General features: G+C 43.1%; 2 protein-coding genes across 2 annotated transcripts; both read left to right on the forward strand.

The window, feature by feature from the left end:
* The first annotated feature begins 1,136 nt into the window (after positions 1 to 1,136).
* Positions 1,137 to 13,175, forward strand: bgnb (biglycan b). Its single transcript, XM_028409564.1, has 8 exons — positions 1,137 to 1,396; positions 7,060 to 7,324; positions 10,317 to 10,429; positions 11,029 to 11,242; positions 11,376 to 11,486; positions 11,830 to 11,923; positions 12,262 to 12,400; positions 12,482 to 13,175. Exons 2-8 carry the CDS (start codon positions 7,075 to 7,077, stop codon positions 12,677 to 12,679), a joined length of 1,119 nt encoding a protein of 372 aa, XP_028265365.1. The 5' UTR covers positions 1,137 to 1,396; positions 7,060 to 7,074; the 3' UTR covers positions 12,680 to 13,175.
* Positions 13,176 to 14,328: 1,153 nt separating this feature from the next.
* Positions 14,329 to 19,355, forward strand: b4galt3 (UDP-Gal:betaGlcNAc beta 1,4- galactosyltransferase, polypeptide 3). The gene is made up of 8 exons (XM_028409565.1): positions 14,329 to 14,461; positions 14,945 to 15,039; positions 15,117 to 15,644; positions 15,761 to 15,996; positions 16,116 to 16,306; positions 16,390 to 16,512; positions 17,344 to 17,448; positions 17,986 to 19,355. Exons 3-8 carry the CDS (start codon positions 15,362 to 15,364, stop codon positions 18,332 to 18,334), a joined length of 1,287 nt encoding a protein of 428 aa, XP_028265366.1. The 5' UTR covers positions 14,329 to 14,461; positions 14,945 to 15,039; positions 15,117 to 15,361; the 3' UTR covers positions 18,335 to 19,355.
* Positions 19,356 to 19,608: the final 253 nt, after the last annotated feature.

Here is a 19,608-nt window from a genome sequence, read left to right on the forward strand (position 1 = left end):
TGAGAGGAAGCGAAATCATACGTTTTGTAAACGCTGTCCTAGAAATAAGCTTTCTCTGGGAGTTTGGAGGAGCTGGGAAACATTCCCCCCGGAGCTCTTCAGAAGGGAACATATTACTGGATGTTGTGCAATTAAATAGCGGTTGATGACATTTGCTGCAAGTGGTTGAAAAAAATAAATGAATTATTACATGGCAAACACAGCAAAACATCTGCACAAACAAGAGCGAAAAAACTGTTCCCTTTCCAAAGTACCGAGGCTATATAACTTCTCTGGCAGTACATGCTGGGATTTCCCTGAGCAGGCCCTCCATACAAAACAACAATGTAATAAAGACAAAAAACACTGATCAGATATAACTTTATTTTACAGCAGCTCCTGGCACTGAGGTGTCACTGCTTCTCCTGTGGTGCCACCTCTGTAGTGTGCCCATGTTTTAGCTTGTGTTTTAATTGGCAGTGCTAAATTACAGCGTCTTTTATAAGCCACTGGGGTGGATCTATGGCGTGGGGTTGGGTGGGTGGGGGAGTAAAGGTGGGAAGCTGATCCTTGATCTGTATGGTTTTCAGTTACCCACCTAAATGGCAGATACTCGTGTTGTTGCAAAAAAAGACCAGCTGGATGACAGGCACCCAGAGGTGGGTGGTGGCAATAAAGCTGCTCCAGACTTCAGACCAGGGGAATGGGGTTAATGACCAATGTGTTTTTTTTTTTCAATATCAATATCACTTAACTTTTATTTTTAGGTTTCCATGGTGATCACATCTCTCTCTCTCACCACATAGGAACCATCCTATGTGGTGAGATAAGTAGTCCTATAGATAAGTATTTGCATCAGTCTTTTTTATTTTATTATTATTACTATTATTATTTACAGTGTGTCAGTGTGGTGTTCCTTTTATTTTGGCCACCCCTGCACCTTAGGATTCAGTCTACTCCTATTAGTTTTTTTGTAATATTTACATAAAGATATCATTAACATAGTGGTGAAATCAAAGCTTCACTGTGCTGAAAACAGTTTTACTTTGCCTCCTCCTCCTCTACCCCCTCCTCCTCCCTCCTCCTTCTTCTTCTTCTCCTCCATCCAAAAAGGGGAGAAAAGGAGGCTGGCTTGTTAACTTTATGGGCTCGACCCCCCCGGCACGCAGTCATTTCCTTGACTCGGACTGGAGCGCTCGGTGGCCTGACACGGTTCGCAGTGGCACACACGGTGTTGGAGGAGCTGCGGCTGGATGTCAGGGAGGACCAAAGGGAGACGCCGCAATAATCCCTAAATGTGATGAAAATATAGAAGCTTATAAAGAAATCTCCAGGATAAAGTGACGCACAGAAGGACAAGACTCTCTTCAAAACTACTTTTTGGCATTTGGAATTAATATCTTATTTCTTACGAAAGGTAGGGAAGTTGGGTTATTTTAATACATGTGCTGTTTAGCCTGGAAACGACATATTTCCTCTTTAAAACAGGTTTGAAACAAGTCCTAGTTCTACACGAGAAACTTTTGGGATTTTTTATTTGTAAATTTATCATAAATTTCGCACCTAAAATATTAATTTTGTCAACTTTTTACTTCCACGTAGTGTCACATCAATAATAAATGACATGATTGCAAAATATATTCACTTCATAAACTCTTAATACACATATATATGTAGGCTGTAGCCCCATTATGTATCTGTTTGATAGCCTACCTGTTACATCCTTTGGTGGATGGCGCATCTCCTGGAGCTCTGACTCCAAACGAACACTAGATGGCGCAACAAATCTCTAAAACAGGTTTTGGAGGATGAGGATCAAGCACACTTCTTTCCACTCAGGTTATCCCAAAAAACATCAATGCCCCTTTGTTCTCTCATAATGCAACACACTGCATGTGTCTGTCACATTTCTGCCTGCATCAGAATCCAGAGAGACGACGTGCCAGGCAGGTTCTGTCTGCACACTGTGCACACTGAGTGAAATGTTTTGGGGCGAACTGTGGCCTGAGAAACTTGGCAGGAAGTTTATTATAGCTTTCTGTCTTCCTCTTGCTGTATTTTTTCTGTGATGCAAAGCTCCCCCCCCCCCCCCTCCTTGATGGTGGTCGGCTTTTCTTCCTCGCTTCATGTCCAGCAATGGTTAACTGCTGTGTGTAATTTAAGTCACATTACTGTACAAAGACAGAATGAAAACAGTGTTAGTCTGACTGGAGAGGGGTCAGACGGTGAAAATGATGGTTTAAATCTGTCTGTTTCCTGACTGCCTGCCTATTAGCACGCCTGTGGGCTGACCACCCTACACCTGCTCATCTGTGTCATTCTCTCTCACAGTCTGTCCATCCACCTCTCTGTCTCGACATTCATCCACATACTAAGAAGGATGCAGATCAGAGCTCTCAGCTTCTCTTGGTGCTGAGTTAAATTTCAGCTTTGGAAGTTGTTTTTGGCAATAAAATATGCTAATTGTTCCATTTCGGGTTTCTCACAGTGCAACCATTGTTTATAGTTTCTATTCATAGACCGCTTATAACTGGACCAAACTTTGCAACAATCCTCACACTTTGAATAAGGCTCATCTGCCAATGGTTCCTCAGGTCAGTTGTCCATTTTGCTGCCAACTGACTGATCTAGCCCCCCCACCCCAACACACTCTTTTTTTTTCTCATCTCTGCAGCACTGAGCAGCTCACCACCACATCCAAGCTGGCGGCAACAAAGAAGCTGCCAAACAGTTCCTTTTTTTAGGGATGGCAGTCACCAAATTACAGCTGCTGGGGCAGTTAACTCCACCCGAATGCTCCTACCGGACCCGCCTAGGACTAACAGCCTCTGTGTCTGAAGTGTGCATGCATGAATGTGGGATGTGTGTGTGTGTGTTCACTTGGCACATCATTTTGGAGGTGGACTTTAGATTTTGACTCCAAAACACATGCAGGAGATGTTTACATACTGCATGAGTTATTGTATATGTGAATGGGCCTGCATGACTTCCCACATTCAAACAGTTTTAGTGTTTTTTTGTGTGTCAGCGGTTTCTCAAGGATACGCTGCTTTGGTGAAAAAAAATTACAATAACAATAGAAAAGAAGCATCCAAGTGATCGACCACATGCAAAATTAGATTTATCCTCTGCAACACTATCCTCAGCCATGTCAAATTTTGTGCACAGTCAGCACCATGTGACTTTAATCCGCACTGAGTGTTGACGTGGCGGTTGCCAATATACCACTGTTGTGGTGCCAGCTGGCTTTTGGTGAACTCCCTGCCCCACCTTAACTTCACTACACACAGGGCTGTCTAAACACAAATGCAGATAAAAACAAGCCAGTTGTTTCATGTCTTGATTTGATATCGTCAGGTTTGGCACTTTTAGCTTTGAGCTGTGTTTGGCAGAGCCAAAAATGGGTTGTATGCACATAAAAAAACTGATGATTTTACACACAAATTAAAGCAAGAAAAAAAGAAAACTAAAGTGATTTAACTGTTCTTGGCAGCGGTCGTTGGACGACAAACTCAAGATGAATATTCTTGGCGACACAAAGAGCACATTGTTTAAATATATGTTTGTTTAGTTTGACAAAAGCAAAGGCCTCTCTGTGGGAACTCCAGTTACATCAGAGTAATTGCAGTGGATGTGTGTGCGGCCTGACAAGCACATGATGGATGGTGCATATAGGAAATGTAAAGCTAATCGCAGACGCCGCATGTGGGAAACTCAAACAGCTCCAAGGCAGATTATTCGAGTTTTAGTGTCAGTCTGTCCATCCAAACGTCCATCCCTGAATTATCTCTGATATCTCCTCCTAACTCATATACGAGTCTGCCTTCTGTTGCCTGTTGCAACAGAAGTGTGTGTGTGTTTGTGTGTGTTAGGAGAGATTGACACACTCTGCATACCTCTTACTTGGGGAATTTCCTCTTCTTTCCTCTGCTGACGGAAAATTATGATTGATCGTTAAATTTTTGAGTTGATTCTGAGACAGGAACGACATACACCCAAAAATATGTGGACAGGGAAATATTTCAGTAGGGAAAGCATTAGAGAGGTCAATGCCGAGTCCTGGTTTACACGTCTAATCTGTGCCAGTGGTACTTGAAGCTTTAGTGCAAATGTTGTTAATATGACTTAGAGGTTTAGCTTTAAACCCTGAAATTGGTATGAATGTGTAAGTAGTAAGTAGTGAGTTGTAAGTAGTAAGAATGTGGTGTCCACTTACTTTTGCCCATATAACGCATGGAAGATGTGGATGCACTTTTTTATTTCCAGCACCTCTTACATCCTGCACAACTCCCATTCTTTCTTTTTTGTCTGCTTGCTGCATAATTGTCATTGTGCTCTTTCTTTTCCATTCTCTTGTCTGGCCCTGACACACACACACACACACACACTTCACTGCACCTCAGAGACAAACACTGTAAGCGAGACAGGAATAGCCACCCATCCATCCATCCATTAAACCACTCTTGGCCCTTTTGGAAGGGAGGAGAGCCGAAGCAACAACAATTAAGACTGAAGCCTTTGGTTTGTTTTTATGTCCGGATGTTTGACGGCTTACAGCTTAACTGGAGGGAGAGGAATTCATGTGTACAAACACAGATAAAAGTGGTTATTACACTGCCAGTAAAGGCTGCTTGATCGTGGGACGTAGTTTAGTCTTATCACCATGTTGTGTTTATAGTAGCCTTATACGTCATTTCTGGATGATGATAGACTGTACTTGTTCCTGTCTGTGCTTTTTTTTCTTTGCTCCATCACACTCCACACCTCTGTCTGCAAATCTCCATCATATTCCCGCAAAATGGGAAAGAAACCATCACTCTGACCAAACCCCACAAATTAGAGCATGCATGTCACATTTTTAGATTTACTTTAATATACCTCCTATAAACAAAAACAAGCTGCACAAACTGAAGGCGTATGAATAAGTCTGGTGGTGTTTTCTGTGTATATTCCTGTTCTTTTGTGTCTTGCGTGTCATTGTGTGATGCTGACTATATATGCCCTAGCTGTGTCCCTTTGGCTACATTCTTCTGGCCAAGCCAAGGCCAGTGGTGTGTTTTTTTTTTCTTTCTTTTCTGCAAAATGGTATAATTTGGCAGCTATTTTTATTGCAGGGAGCAGACTGCAGGGGCCGGTTATTCATACTTCCAGGCCAGGTCCTCATCATGTACAGGCTCTTTGTCTTACTGATTTTAATGTCCCTGAATAATGCCGTTATTTCTTTAAGCAGCTGCAGAAGTTTGCACATTAAATTTTTCACATTAAAAAGCTTCATTGTTGTTGGGCCGTTCAAAGACACTGGATGAAATAACTTGGCAAAGAACACAAAAGTGCTGGAATGGTGCTGTACTCAGTAAGCAACAGAGATGCATCAGTAACTCATAAAGAGGCATAAATGTCACTTTAAAGGGACATTTGACCACAAAATCAAGTCCACTGTAGATGTTTCAGAGTTGCGATGATTTCGACATGACACAATTAAACTGTGTTCTCCCTACGCCCCCTGACTCTCATCCCATTGTGTGTGGTTGTAAACATGAGCGGCCTCCCCCTCAGTAGATACACACACACCCTCTGCGGCTGCCCAGAGAATAATTCTTACATGACATCACTCACAACAAAGTCTGTGGATTTTCTTGAGTGACCAGCAGCTCATGATTAGTTATTTATTTATCTGTTTGTTTATTTGGTGCATCATTCCTTCCTCGCCTCCACCCTTACCCTTCCTTGCCCCTTGGCTTTCGTAATGTAGAAAGCAAAACTCTGCTCTCCCACTCCTTCCAATGAAAACTTGATCAAGTTGCAGCATGATCCTTAAACTTCTCTGAAAGTCCATTTGCATGTTAAACATTGACATCGAGACTTTCCAGCCCTCTGTGGGATTATGGAGCCAGGGATCAGAGGAGGAATTAACACGACAGGGTTAGGAGATTATAAGGGTTTTAGGTCACCCCAGGGTCCAGTGTAGGACTGGGCTTCCCTTCATAGGATTAGCTCCAAGGGTCACAGTTTCCTGCTGTGTAGGGATCAATTGAGCTGGTAATAATTTGTTTTTCTAGGAGTTAGTTTTAAAGTTGAGAGGAAGCAGGGTGCAGAAGTGTCAGTGAGGGCAGTGCAGCCAGAATAAAGACAAGCAAACAAACACACACACATTATACTCACATGACCTCAATTAGCTGTGTGTGTGTGTGTGTGTGTGCGTGCAACTATGACATCATGTAGTCTGCGTTTCACAACATACTAACACGTCTGCCTGCACACACGTTTTTTTGCACACACAGTTTCCCCTGCAAATGAAAGGGGGCTTTGTTGCAATGCTCATTTGCAGGAATAAGGTTTTCCACCATTTAGCTGATGTCCTCTGTGCTATCTGATTGGTTCATGAGAACAGACTTTCTCTCTCCTGTGGGAATCGTGTTGTGCAGAAAGCAGACAGTGACATTTTGGTGTGGTTTAAGTGTCTTACCATAGAGTCAGTTCCTGGCATGTGTTCCTGGGGGGAATGGGTGCATTTCTCTGTACCAGCCTGTAACCCCAGTCTGCCTGTTAGGTGTGGTATAAACAGTAGGCCTTTGTAATTAAGTGTTAACAGACCATTTCATAATATTTTAGCAGCACCTTACAAGTTACCACTACTCAGAGCTTACATCACATCATTACATCATCATCATTAATCTGTTAGGGGTCAAAAACAGCACCTTTCCTTACATTTAGCCTGTTCGACATGTTGTTTGAGTTTGAGGCCTGAACCAATAGATGGATTACTAGCCCCTCCATAAATGGGCCAAGATGGCGTAACATGAGTGGTGCTAGATCCACCTGTAACCCTTAATTAGGCATAACTAAAGTTTCACCCCAATACAGCTGTCATTGAAATGGTTCATTTTAACATGTAGGTCTGTGGGGACATGGAGGACAGCCTCAGCTGTGACTCATGCCTCAGCCCTGGAGGTTATTGCTTGCTACCTTCATTAGAACATTTATAACTTATGTAGGTTGCACAACCAAATAATCTGTAGTTACACTAGTCGACTGGATAAAACATGTATATTTATCTCCTTCTTCTTTGTGTTTTCTCAGGTGTTGAAGTCAAAGATGGTGCCTCGTTGCTCCCTTTTCCTGTTGCTCTGCATGGCCCGCCTGTTCTCTCCTTCCTCTGCTTTGCCTTTCGAGCAGAGAGGCTTCTGGGATTTTGCCATGGACAGTATGGACGGCGACGGGATGATGACAATGATGAGGGACGAAGAAGAAGGCTCTGCGTTAGAACCGATCCCCCCTCCTGACGTACCCATGTGCCCCTTCGGCTGCCACTGCCAGCTCAGGGTTGTCCAGTGCTCTGACCTCGGTTAGTGAGAGTGTGTGAGAAGAAAATAGAGCAGCAGTGTGTATCATCCTTTCTCAGTGTGTGACTGTGTGAGTAAAGCAAAACAGAATGACTGAGCCTGACTTAAGCATTGCATGACTTGCATAGCCCCTAAGAATGAAGCCCCGTTTCGGTGTATTATATAAGGGAGGGTTTGCTTCTGTGGGATAATACCGGTATATTTTGACAGGGAAAGGCATCTCTTTGAGGGATTTTCTGTTCCAGACTTTGCTGTGTACATACTGCATGAGAGACTAAGAGGAATTGTGTGAGGAGAAAAGATGGGGTCATAAAATGGAAGGTGGAAATGGGTTTAGGACAGATACCACCATACCATACAGTATTACGGCCATAATAATAATTAATAATTTGAGATTTTAATTCATAAAAGATCATCTATTATAATCAAACCAGTGCCAGATATTAGAAGAATTAAACTTAGTACCTGTGGTGATGTTCCCATGCTGTCGCCCTGGTTGCGATGGTGTTTTATGTTATTTGCTACCTACTGGTGTGCCAGAACTGAGGAGAGGAGCAACTAGTGACAGATGAGAACATACTCTCTGGCAGCTATGAGTATGACCGAGCCTCTCATGATGGAAAAAACCAGGAAGCTTCCAAGAAGAGTTTTTAACGCTCCAGGTAAAAAAAAAGAAACTCTGCATTCAGAGGGAAGATGAGTTTTTTACACAAGTACAGAGAAATTATGCACTAGTCTACATATTCGGTCACCTATATGCAAGGTAGTGCATCATCAAGATGGACTATAGGCACACATTTCTCTTGGCTGGTCTTAGTTTTCTTGCCAGATGGGGGAGACAGGTGATCTGCTCTGTAGCTTTAAATGTGCAGAAAAAAGACACTATGAAGTCAAGAGAGTTTATCACTTATTTATAAATCTTAACAGCCAATAGGAGGGATTAAAGATGGAGGATACAATGAAATAAAAAAAAGGAGTGTGCTCTCATTATAAACTGTATAAGGAAAAAGGGTTATGATTGATAGTTGCTTTGAAAATAATTCGCTCTTTTCCAGACGGATCAAATAAACATGACTTCAGAATAGTTTTTTACAGTCTGTGTAACTTTATTTTAGTCATGTTTCCATAAAGGCATCCACTACTACTTCCTGACTGTAGATATTATAAGAGCCAACTATACTTTCATTGTCTATTCTTACATGAATATAACTAAATCAAGTCTTATTTATGGAGTATGGATTCTTTGCATCATACTGGCTATATAACCTAAAAAGATGTCTGTGTTTAGCCGTAATGGTTTTGTCGAATCATCATTTTATAACCTCTATATATTTACTGTCACTGGTCTTTCTGTACCGGGTAAATGTGGAAGCGTATAATTTCCGAGATGTCAAGTGCTTATTTAGAACAGATGTATTTTGGTGGTGGCGTCTGTCTCCTTTCTCTGTGCATCCCAGCACGCTGGTGGGTATTTGTGTTGAGGGGTACTGAGGTTTTAGAGGGTGCTAGTTTTGTCAGTCTGTGGTGAAGACTTTGAGATTTGTGGCAGATATGGTTAAAGAGCTGTGGTTTGTGGTTAAGAAGGGTTAAAGGATTTACTCAGAGGTTTTTTTGTTTGCTTGCTGTTTTCATATATCATGTCTGGTAGAATTAATCCAGACATGCAGATTTAAAGATGGCAGTGTGCCAAATGCTGCAGGTTTTGACTAGAAGGTAAATATCACCTACCACATGAATGAGTCTTGCACCCTGAGAGTCTCACAGCAGCTGTGATGACTTTATTAGACGTGAAAGAATTTCAGGCAGAGATTGATTTTTGATTTAAACATTATACCAACAAAAAAAAATGATATTTTAAGGCTGCTGCTCCAGATCTCTGAGCGCTGTGTGGACGTGGTTGGAGCAGAATGTCAGAGGGTAAGATCCTGTGTGGTGTCATGGAGGGTGTGGCACAGCACAACCAAAGCCATATATCTAAACTTAACTTCTAGATGGACAGCTCTGGGTAGAGCCCTGCGGGTCAGATGTGGTCGGTGGCAGACTGGATCCCAGTAGGACAGCTGGCGCTCTCCCTCACCAGTGGGCCCTGGTTGCATCATGGTCGTGGTCTAGATGAGGTTGGCTCTTGTGTGGATTCGCTTACCATGGCCTGTCTGCATCCGTTGACCACATCTGATACACATGTCCACGTGGCTCTGTGATGTGGCCTTGTTAATGATCAGTGGTGTCTGTGTTTGTGTGTGCGCTGAGTCATTTTCCAGGGCTCCACGGACTGAATAGCGCAGGTGTATTTCTTAACGCTACATTCATTTCCACTTGTTGTTCTGTGTGAATTTATTGCTTGGTAACGGTACGCAATCTTAACTCCAGCCTTCACGATCATTACTGATTGCTGTTCTGTCAGTCAGACTGCAAAATGAAGGCACTTCTTCACATTTTTATGCGGCTTTACCACTTGCACATTAACACACACAGCTTGTATTTCTCTGTCGGGATGGTGCCTGTCTCCATTTTTTTTGATGTGTGACTTCGCTGATGGTATTTAAGTCACATCCTTTGTGACTTCTGTCAAATGGAAACCAGATGGAAAACATCTGGTGTCCCCATCTGGTGAGAGGGGAATTTGCCTTTCTGCAAGTGAGAGAGAGCGAGAGTGTGTGTGTGTGCATGGTTCAGTCAAACCAGTAATGCTACTTACGTGCAGCACTGACGTTTCTGTGTGGCCTCCATGGTTGTGTCTATGTCCACCTTTCATTAAAATAATAGATGTGGAGTCCCAAGTACTCATTTGAAATTGTGTGGGAGTGTGATTGGTTTAATTTTTAGGCGTAAGACACACAGTGACTATTTATTTTCCAAAGTCTGTGTATGACTAAGATATCCTAAAAGCGTGCCTTTTGAAAACAAACTGGCTTTTTCAGGGTGTTGGTTCACCGTTGCTTTTAAAGGATGATGATTCCTTTTTTTTTCCGTTTTTTTTTTTGTTGTTTTTAGGTTTGACTGAGGTGCCAAAGAGTATTCCTCAAGACACCAAGTTCCTGGACCTGCAGAACAACCGTATCACCGAGCTGAAAGAGAATGACTTCAAAGGCCTTACTAACTTATATGTAAGACACACACACACACAGACACACATTCATTCATTATGTTGTCTTCAGCTCCAGCACTTCTCAAGGATGTGCTGCTCATTTATCTCAGCTTGTCTTGGCTTCAGTAGTGTGAAATATCATTATGACCCCCTGGCTTCCTCTGGGATTTACAGATTCATTTCCTTTCTTTTTTCTCCCTCCGCCGCCGCCTTTCGCTCTCAGAGCCTTAATTGTATTAAAGTTTGAGCCTGAAGCCAAATGGGAGTATTCAGGCTCTCTTAGCAATAAGTCTTTGCACACTCCTGACCTACATTCAAGAGCACTGACCAAAAGCAATATTAAGTTTGGCAGCTTAGGAAGCTCCTGTCATGACATTACACAAAAACATCTCTATTAAGGTCTGTTTACCTCAGACTTTGTCTGCCGTCTCTCAGCCAGCGCAGGTGGAGAGTCTGCTGGCTGACGGACTGCTCTGCAGGATGGGTCTTAATTCGTTCAACAATAGTAGAAGCAGAGTGCACAAAAACAATCTGTATTCTCCATCTGTCTGTCTGTCTGTCTGTCTGTCTGTCTGCCTGTCAGATCAAATAAAAGTAGCCTCCATTCTTTCGTTTCAGGGCCTGTCTCTGAGGAATAACCGTATTTCCAAAGTCCACCCCAAAGCATTTGTCCCTTTAAAGCACATGCAGAAACTCTACTTTTCCAAGAATCTGCTCACCAGTATCCCCAAAAACCTGCCTGCCTCTTTGGTTGAGCTGAGGATCCATGAGAACCGCATCAAGAAGGTGGCAGCTGGAGCCTTCGAAGGACTGGGCAGCATGAACTGTATAGGTCAGAAACATTTATGACCAGATTCTGTGGCGCTCGCCACTGCCTTTGCCTCTGCATGGTATTGGCATTGAATTTTACAGATTAAAGGGACTGGATTCTATTTTATACCACAAATACACCCTTTATCTTGCAGAAATGGGAGCAAACCCCATCCAGAACAGCGGTTTTGAGCCTGGAGCATTTAAGGGACTGAAACTTAACTATTTGCGTATATCAGAGGCCAAACTGACCGGAGTGCCAAAAGGTAAGTGGCCAAATCAGGCCATCCTCTCAGAGGAATGGAAGTAGGGACTAATTTAAAGTTTTAAAAAAGTATGGTGTATATATAGCGTGCCTTTCTAGGATTTATTTTTTCTAGGAACTTCCTGGTTGGAACAGATTTTATCACCATAGCAGCCAAGAAAATAGCAGAGTTGCTACAGAAGTGTGCTTGTGACATGCTAAATATAGTAAAAAAATGAATAATTTTAATTGATATTGATAATAAATTAATACGCTTTATTTATAACCACCTTTCTTGACACTCAAGAACACTTTACAAAGTAAACCTGAAGTAAAGGCTAATAGTTGTGGTGTCTCCTTTTTAGACCTCCCAGAGAGTCTCCACGAGCTCCATCTGGACCACAATCAGATCCAGGCTGTGGAACTGGAGGACCTGAGCCGCTACAAAAACCTCTACAGGTCTTCCTTTAATGCCACACTCACATTCACAGTCAGCAGTGCCCCTTAGGGGTAATAATACAAACTACATTGACATGCAAGCAGCAGGCAAACACTGCCACTCTCTTTCTGTTCATGAGAAAACAACTCTCTCATCTGCATACTGTCATCTAATGGGGTCATTTATGGTCCCGGGTGCAATTTTGTGGCACAAATTCTCACCTGTCTTTACTTTCTTGCCATGATAATAATTTAGGGAATTAGCTGTTACTCACACAAGTCAAACACTTAAGCTAAATGTGCCATGCAGTGCCCTGCTTTCTGCTTAATGGACATTTTTTTGTCCTCACTTTTTCCAGGTTGGGCCTTGGCTTTAACCACATCCGCAACATAGAGAATGGCAGTCTATCCTACCTGCCCCGGCTGAGAGAGCTGCATCTGGACAACAACCGCCTTACCCGCGCCCCCAAAGGCCTTCCAGATATGAAATACCTACAGGTGGGTCTAATGTGCACAAACAGCTCCTGTCGGTCTGTCTGTGTGAGTGAATGTTTCACTAAATGTTCTGCTGATTTACAGGTGGTGTACCTTCATTCCAACAACATCAGCCAAGTGGGTGTGGATGACTTCTGTCCTCGAGGATTTGGAACGAAGAGGACTTTCTATAACGGCATCAGCTTGTTCGGTAACCCCGTCAACTACTGGGAGGTGCAGCCGGCGACGTTCCGCTGTGTCAGCGACCGGCTCTCCATTCAGTTTGGCAACTACAAAAAGTAAAAAAAAGAGGAAAAGAGATAGAGTGAGGGGAAGGTGATGGAGGAAAGAAAGAAGATAATTTAAATAATGAAAAAAAAACTTGAGAGAAGGGAGATTATATCTAAGAGGATTAATGTTATTATTATTATATTATTGTTTTTGTAGAAAGGATGAATGATGGAGAGGAAACTGATGAAACAGAGAGGTGAAAAATACAATCCCATGACTTGAACAGTGAGGAAAGCAAAATGCTCACAGATTTTTTTTTGCATCTTTGCATTAAAGGTTTGGAAAGTTTTGCCACATGAAATGATGAAAAAGAGGAGAATGTCTGTTTTCCCCCCAAGCCGATAAAAAAAAGAGTGCGTAAAACTTGTGAAGTATTTCATTCCATATTTTCTCACAATAGTTTTTATTGTGATATCATTCTTTTATTAACATGTTGGTTGAGTTAAAAATAGAAAAGTATTAAAGGTGTTTTATACATAAATATATATATAAAATGTGCTCCTTAAGACTTCCTGTGTGTGTTGATTTGGTACATATATCTCATTACTTTGTCCCTGTTTCGCTGTTCTGAAGCCATCTGGCCTTTCACTCTGCGATTAAATTATATCGCAGTAGTGTCAGAATTAGGGCTACTTTACATCATGTACAGACAAGTTGCACAAAAAGGTAGAAACTTCATTCATATGAATGAAGGGAAAACATGTTCCCCTTATGTTTGTGACATCTTATTCAACAGAAGCACCAGCCTGCCTATGTATGTAATGACTCTACTCTGTGCCTTTACTAAATATTATACTATCTGAGAGATGCAGTATTCCCTGAGGGGACACTGAGTTAGTGGGGTTGTGCCCCAGATAGAAAAAAAATACACACATCCGCTTTGCTTTGAGAAAATGAAGGCAGTGTGTTCACATAGTGCTACAAACAATAGTAGTGCTGATGCATTGTTTTGCACAATTATGCCTTTTTCTGCTTCAGGGGTTTGGGGGGGTTTGAGGGATTGGAGGTTTGGGGGGGGGGGTCGCCTGTTTGCATTGGTAGATCTATGTGGGGCTACTTTAGCCACAAGTATTATGTTCTGTCTCTGTTCTGTAATCTGACAACCTACTGCTGCATGTGAATAAAGACATTTTTTTAGCCTGCTGCATAAAAGCGAGAGAACAACTGATGCCCCTGGTTTGGATGCTGTGTGAGAAATAAAGAAGAATTACCAAAAACTGGAAAACATTTGATGAATGAATCCTAAACTCAGAACATAAGCAGAAAGTCCAGAACAGCATGGTCACATTTCATATTTTGACCTATATGCACAGAGTTAAGGTGGATGGATGGATGGATGGATAAGATTGGTGATCAATAATTCTGCACAGATCTAATCAAATTCACACAATGTAAATGATACACTTGCCACAGAGACTCATTCTTAACGGTGGAGTCTGTGCGTTCAACAATCACTCCGTTTCAAACGTGGCGCTCAGCGCGTCACCGCGGTGCGCCTCAGACCATCTGACACACGGCCGCCTCTCGGTGAGGCAGAGCGCACTCGTCTGTGTTGACACCAGACGGATATGCGGCGATGCTCTTGCGTGTTGCAGCGCTCTATAAGCGGCACCACAGAGATTTCGCCTCGCAGAGATTAAGAGGAGGAGGAGGAGGAGGAAGAGGAGGAGGAGCGAGCAGCATCAGTGAGGAAACTGTATCTTTTTGGTCCATCGCGTCCGCTCGGCGGCAGCGGCCCGTCGATTCTCAGAGGGAAGCCGGGAGCTGGATTTGACATGTCGCAGGGATGTGCTGGTGAGTCCGCCGGTTATATGGAGTACAGAATATAAACCTCTGCTGTTTCCGGGCGCCTGGGAAGAGCATGCAGCCAGCAATCATGTCGATGATAAATGTGAATGACATGTTTTCTCCTGCAAAGGCCTAGCGACGGATGTTGATAGGCTAATCACCTGGATGGAAGGCTACAGCCATGGCGCCGCTTCTCCTCTGACTCTGTGCGTGTTTGTGTGCAACATGCACACACGCACGAGCCTTATAGCGTGTAGGCCTAATTGTTTGAACAAACAGGAAACTGTGATGTTATTAAACTGATCGGCAGGCATCCATAGACTGTACTGTACGCCCCACTCAACTGTCACTGCTGGAAATGAACAGCTTCTAAATAAAGAAGCAAACTTGACATTTGTTTGTAGTCTCTTGTCATTCCCCTGTCTATTTTTAGTTTATTGTAGACTACAGCAGCTGCACTCTTACTCACTTAGATCTTTTTTTTTCTAGAGAAAGCTTGATGATGAAAGGAGGAAGAGGAGGAGGACACTGGAGGGAGTCCTTCCTAGTTCGGGCTGGTTTTAATTAGGCGTTTAAAAAATCAGGTACCCTGCATCTTTGGTAACACAATGATCATTTAAAAAAACATATTAACAACAGTCATTTGTGTTTTTCTTCCTAGTGGCATCTGTGTCTAGGAGGTGATGGCAGTGCTGACTGAGCTTCACCACCACTATTACCCATTCCTGCAGATGGATTCCTGCCCCCTGCACACCTGAGCCTGCACTCAGCACTGCCTCCTTTCCCTCCTCTCCTTCTGCCTCTCCTTGCTCATTTCGCACCTCCTCCCTCCTCATCCACCATTTCTCCTCTCCTCCCATCCCTCTGCCTTAGTTTATCCACCTTGGGACTCCAGTCTTCTTCACTATGCCGTGCTGTGGACGCTCTCTGGACTCCCCCTGCACACTTGCCTTGCTTGTGGGCTTCCAGTTTGCGTTTGTGCTCTATTTCTCCCTCGGGGGCTTTAAAGGCCTGGTGTCTGTCCTGGTGCACACCACAGAGCCAGAGTTTGACTACTCTCGACCTCATGACGTCTACACCAACCTCAGTCATCTGGGAGTACCACCTCCACCTCCGCGCAACTCCGGCACCGGACCTCCTCCCACAGGACCACCACTGAGAGACTGCCAGATCCCTTCCCCACTGCTGGGTGAGAGAGGAGGGTGTTAGATAAGTGCTGTTAGATTTAAAAACACAATTATACAGTGAAATGTACTGCAAATGTAGCTAGTCTGTATGTTTTTTTCCTTTCCTTATCTTCTCCAGTTGGACCAGTGTCTGTCCACCTTTCCTCCCCTCTGTCTCTGGAGGAAATCAGACAGAGGAACCCATTAGTGTTACCAGGTGGACGCTACCGCCCTCCGGACTGTGAACCACGTCACCACACGGCAATAGTGGTACCTTACCGGAACCGACAGACCCACCTCCGCGCCCTGCTCTATCACCTCCACCCTTTTCTGCAGAGACAGCAGATCCACTACAGCATCTACATAGTACAACAGGTCAGTGTTTGGAGAATCAATACTCAAGTGTATTGATATTTTCCTACACATAATCAGACAGGGCATGTGTCAATACCATGCAGTGTAAACACTTAATTTGCCTCTGTATCTGGCGTCAGTGGGGGAACAGTACCTTTAACCGAGCCAAGCTGCTGAACGTTGGAGTGCGGGAGGCCCTCCGAGATGAAGACTGGAGCTGCATCTTTCTGCATGACGTTGACCTGCTGCCGGAGAATGACCACAACACCTACACGTGCCACAAACAGTTCCCCACACACCTGTCTGTGGCCATGGACAAGTTCAGATACAGGTACAAACAACAGTGTGAATGAGTGTGAACGTCTATATGGATGCATTTCTCTGTACATGACTGTACATGATGTGACCCTCCAGGCTGCCGTACCCACAGTATTTTGGTGGGGTGTCTGCAGTGACTCCAGATCAGTACATGAGGATGAACGGCTTCCCTAACCAGTACTGGGGCTGGGGCGGGGAGGATGACGACATCGCTGCCAGGTGAAGCGGGTGAATGTGGGTGGAGGTCCACACCCTGCATGATGAAAGAATGAACTATAAAATGTAGCAGCAGGACGGCATGCACAGCCATCTCTGCTCTCTCTTCTTGTCACTTTCTTTTGCTCTGCCTCTTCTACTTCTTTATTCTCATGTTTACATTTTCAGTTTTCCTTTGACTTTTTTATTTTATGTGTCCTATTATCATCTTCATGCCTCCTCCCACTGCTGTGGCTTTGCTTTATGTCTCTTGGATTGGGGCTCAGTGGGTACGTTTGCATGGATCTAGCTTGCAGATTTAGGCTGGGCTGCATGCTTATGAGTTTTCAGCCAGTTTTCAGACTCCGCTCATTTCTGTGCTGCGGTCCCCTCTCTCCACTCTCTGGCTCCTCTAGCATTTGCCAATTTGTTATGACAGGCACTGAATGCAACAACAACAAAAAACTTTAAAAAGCTTGCACTGATGATTTAAATAAATGAGTATTTCAACTTTTTTAACACACTGCCTTGTGTGCATGATGTTTAAAAAGTGAAAACATTGTGTACATGACATTCACAACATTAGTTGTTTTGATTGACTTAGATTACTGGAGTGGTACGCAAGCAAGAGATGGAAAAAGGGACCACAGTTTTCCAGCACCTTTAGGCCATAAAAGTATGTTTTCACCCTATTTTTTGTTTGTTTAAAATGTAGCCCCTAGATGCACTTAGTCTTATTAGCATTGGAGTGAGAAATAGAAAACAGCACTAAAAGTTAAGCACCAGGTTTGTGACTTTTTTATGCTGGAGAATCTGCCGTCTTTTGTGACTTCTGTTGTCTTGCCACCTCTCCAGAGTGCGCCTGTCAGGCATGAAGATTGTGCGCCCTCCAGTGGCCATTGGTCACTACAAGATGATCAAACATAAGGGAGACAGAGGCAATGAGCAAAATCCACGCAGGTACATACAGACCTTTATTTAGTGGGCTGTTTTTGAACAATGAAATATAAAATGTCATTTCACGTCGGCATTTTAACACCGACTACATGCATACTTATGTTGTATTTTTTACTTTTTGTCCCCTGCCAGTTTAGTTTTTAAGGTGCATAAAGTATAAAGATGTAAAAAAAAAAATTAAGTTGTGCCATAGACTGCAAGTATAGCTGGAGTTGTGATGTTTGCCTGTAAAGTTTGATGATTGTGTTACTGTTAGATTTATTATCTCAAATATAACCTTGTTTTTTACAGTCGGCAACACAGCTTTTATGAAGCGATTTTTATTTGATGAAATACTTGTAAAGAAGCCATTTGACATTTTGGAAAATACGATTACTGGATTTCCTGCCAGGAGAAGAATGTTGCTGCTCTCTGGTGTCAGTTGTTGTGTTAATGGCAGGAAATCCAAATTTTAAATCCCCCAAAATGTTAAAACTGCAGCATGACCCTGAAACACACAAACTCACACACAAAATTATAAAATTGTGTTTGTCATTCTAGATTTGACCTCCTGAAGAGGACGAGGCTCAACTGGCGCTCTGACGGCTTTAACTCTTTGACGTATGAGCTGCTTTCCAAAGAGATGGAGCCGCTCTACACCAACCTCACAGTTAACATTGGAGACGACCCGCGTCTGCCCCCGGGCAGGGCCCCTAGTCCTCTTTTAAAAACAACACCCCCAGTCCATCAACGTGGTGCCAGCAAGACTGGAGGCAATAAGGAAAAGAAGCGAGATGAGGCTGTGGCATCAAACGTGACTGTAGCCAAGTCGGCTGGTGAAAAAACAGAGCCTGTCCTCACAAAGACAGCGAATCAAATGACACAGGACAAGACAGGAGTGATGAAATAAGATAAAAGAGCTGCTTCACATCTGTAGCATAGAGCGGCTTCCCTCTTTCATTCTGATCTAAAAGACAAAAAGAGGGGAAAGCGGCGTAGACCTATTGTGTTGTAGGACAGCAGCTTCTTGTGCTCAGTGTAGGCTAAGGATAGTTATGCAATGGATCAAACGAAGAAGCCAGCCTTGTCTACAGGGGTGCACTCAGGAACACTACTGAGTCACCCCCTCACGCACTGAATGTGACTTTGGCTCTGCAGAAGAAGAACGGTCAACGACTCCCTCATATCTACGTAGAGGTCCAAAACTAACTCTACATAAACCTCACAGACATCGTGCTCCATCTACTGCAAGCAGACCTGCAGCTTCACAGAGTCTGCTCCCCCCAAAAGAACTGCCGCTGGCCATCCACCTGACTCTGTGGTGGGTTTGTGTTTCTGTGCCTTCTCTCTTTGATGCTCATTTTATAGACTGGTATAGTTGCTTTTAGATGCTGACCTGGAGTTACTTTAACCTCTCCTGCCACACTGAAAACAGTTATAATGCAGGAAGGTGAAAGAAAAGCTGTTTCTGGGATCAGAACTGATGATTTGTTCCAGGACTGCCATTTTATATTTGTGTGCATTAATCAAGCGCTGACCAACTCCATAGTTACTGGACAATTCTAGAGTTTATATTTATATATATATATAGAGAGACTTCTTTATTTGTTTACTGTTTTGTTTTCTGCGTCCTTCCTTACAGTCTGGTGCCTCTCTCTCTCGCTCTCTCTCTCTCTCTCTCGCTCTCTCTCTCGCCGACATTTAGTTCATAGACAATCAGATTATATGGGACAATAACTTCAGACACTAAACAAAACGAGGAATCATTATCATGACCGTCAGATAAACATAGACTCAGCATGATCGTTGTTGTCTAGTTTGACTGTACTCTTGATACATGGATAGATCTGTGCTTATAATATTATCTGTGATTTTATTGTTTTGTTTTTGTTTTTTGTTTTTTAGATTAGTCAGGTCTGCACAAAAAAAAATCGTGCAGACAATATTGTAGGCTACACATTCACCCGTTTTAGATAACCTAAAGTGAAGCACTGTGCAAAGATGCGTCAGCTTTTAATGAGAAGGCCTCTCCTTGTCCGTCTTCATTTTTCATCTTCAGTGAAGCCGATGTGGCTTTAAAAGGAAGGAGACAAGGTTGATAGATTTATTCCATATCAAGACATGCTTGTAGGTAATTTTTTATTGATTAAGTAGTTAAGTTAAGTTGTTGAGCACTTCACTTCT

Source organism: Parambassis ranga, chromosome 7, assembly GCF_900634625.1.
Source record: "Parambassis ranga chromosome 7, fParRan2.1, whole genome shotgun sequence".
Classification (NCBI taxonomy): domain Eukaryota; kingdom Metazoa; phylum Chordata; class Actinopteri; family Ambassidae; genus Parambassis; species Parambassis ranga.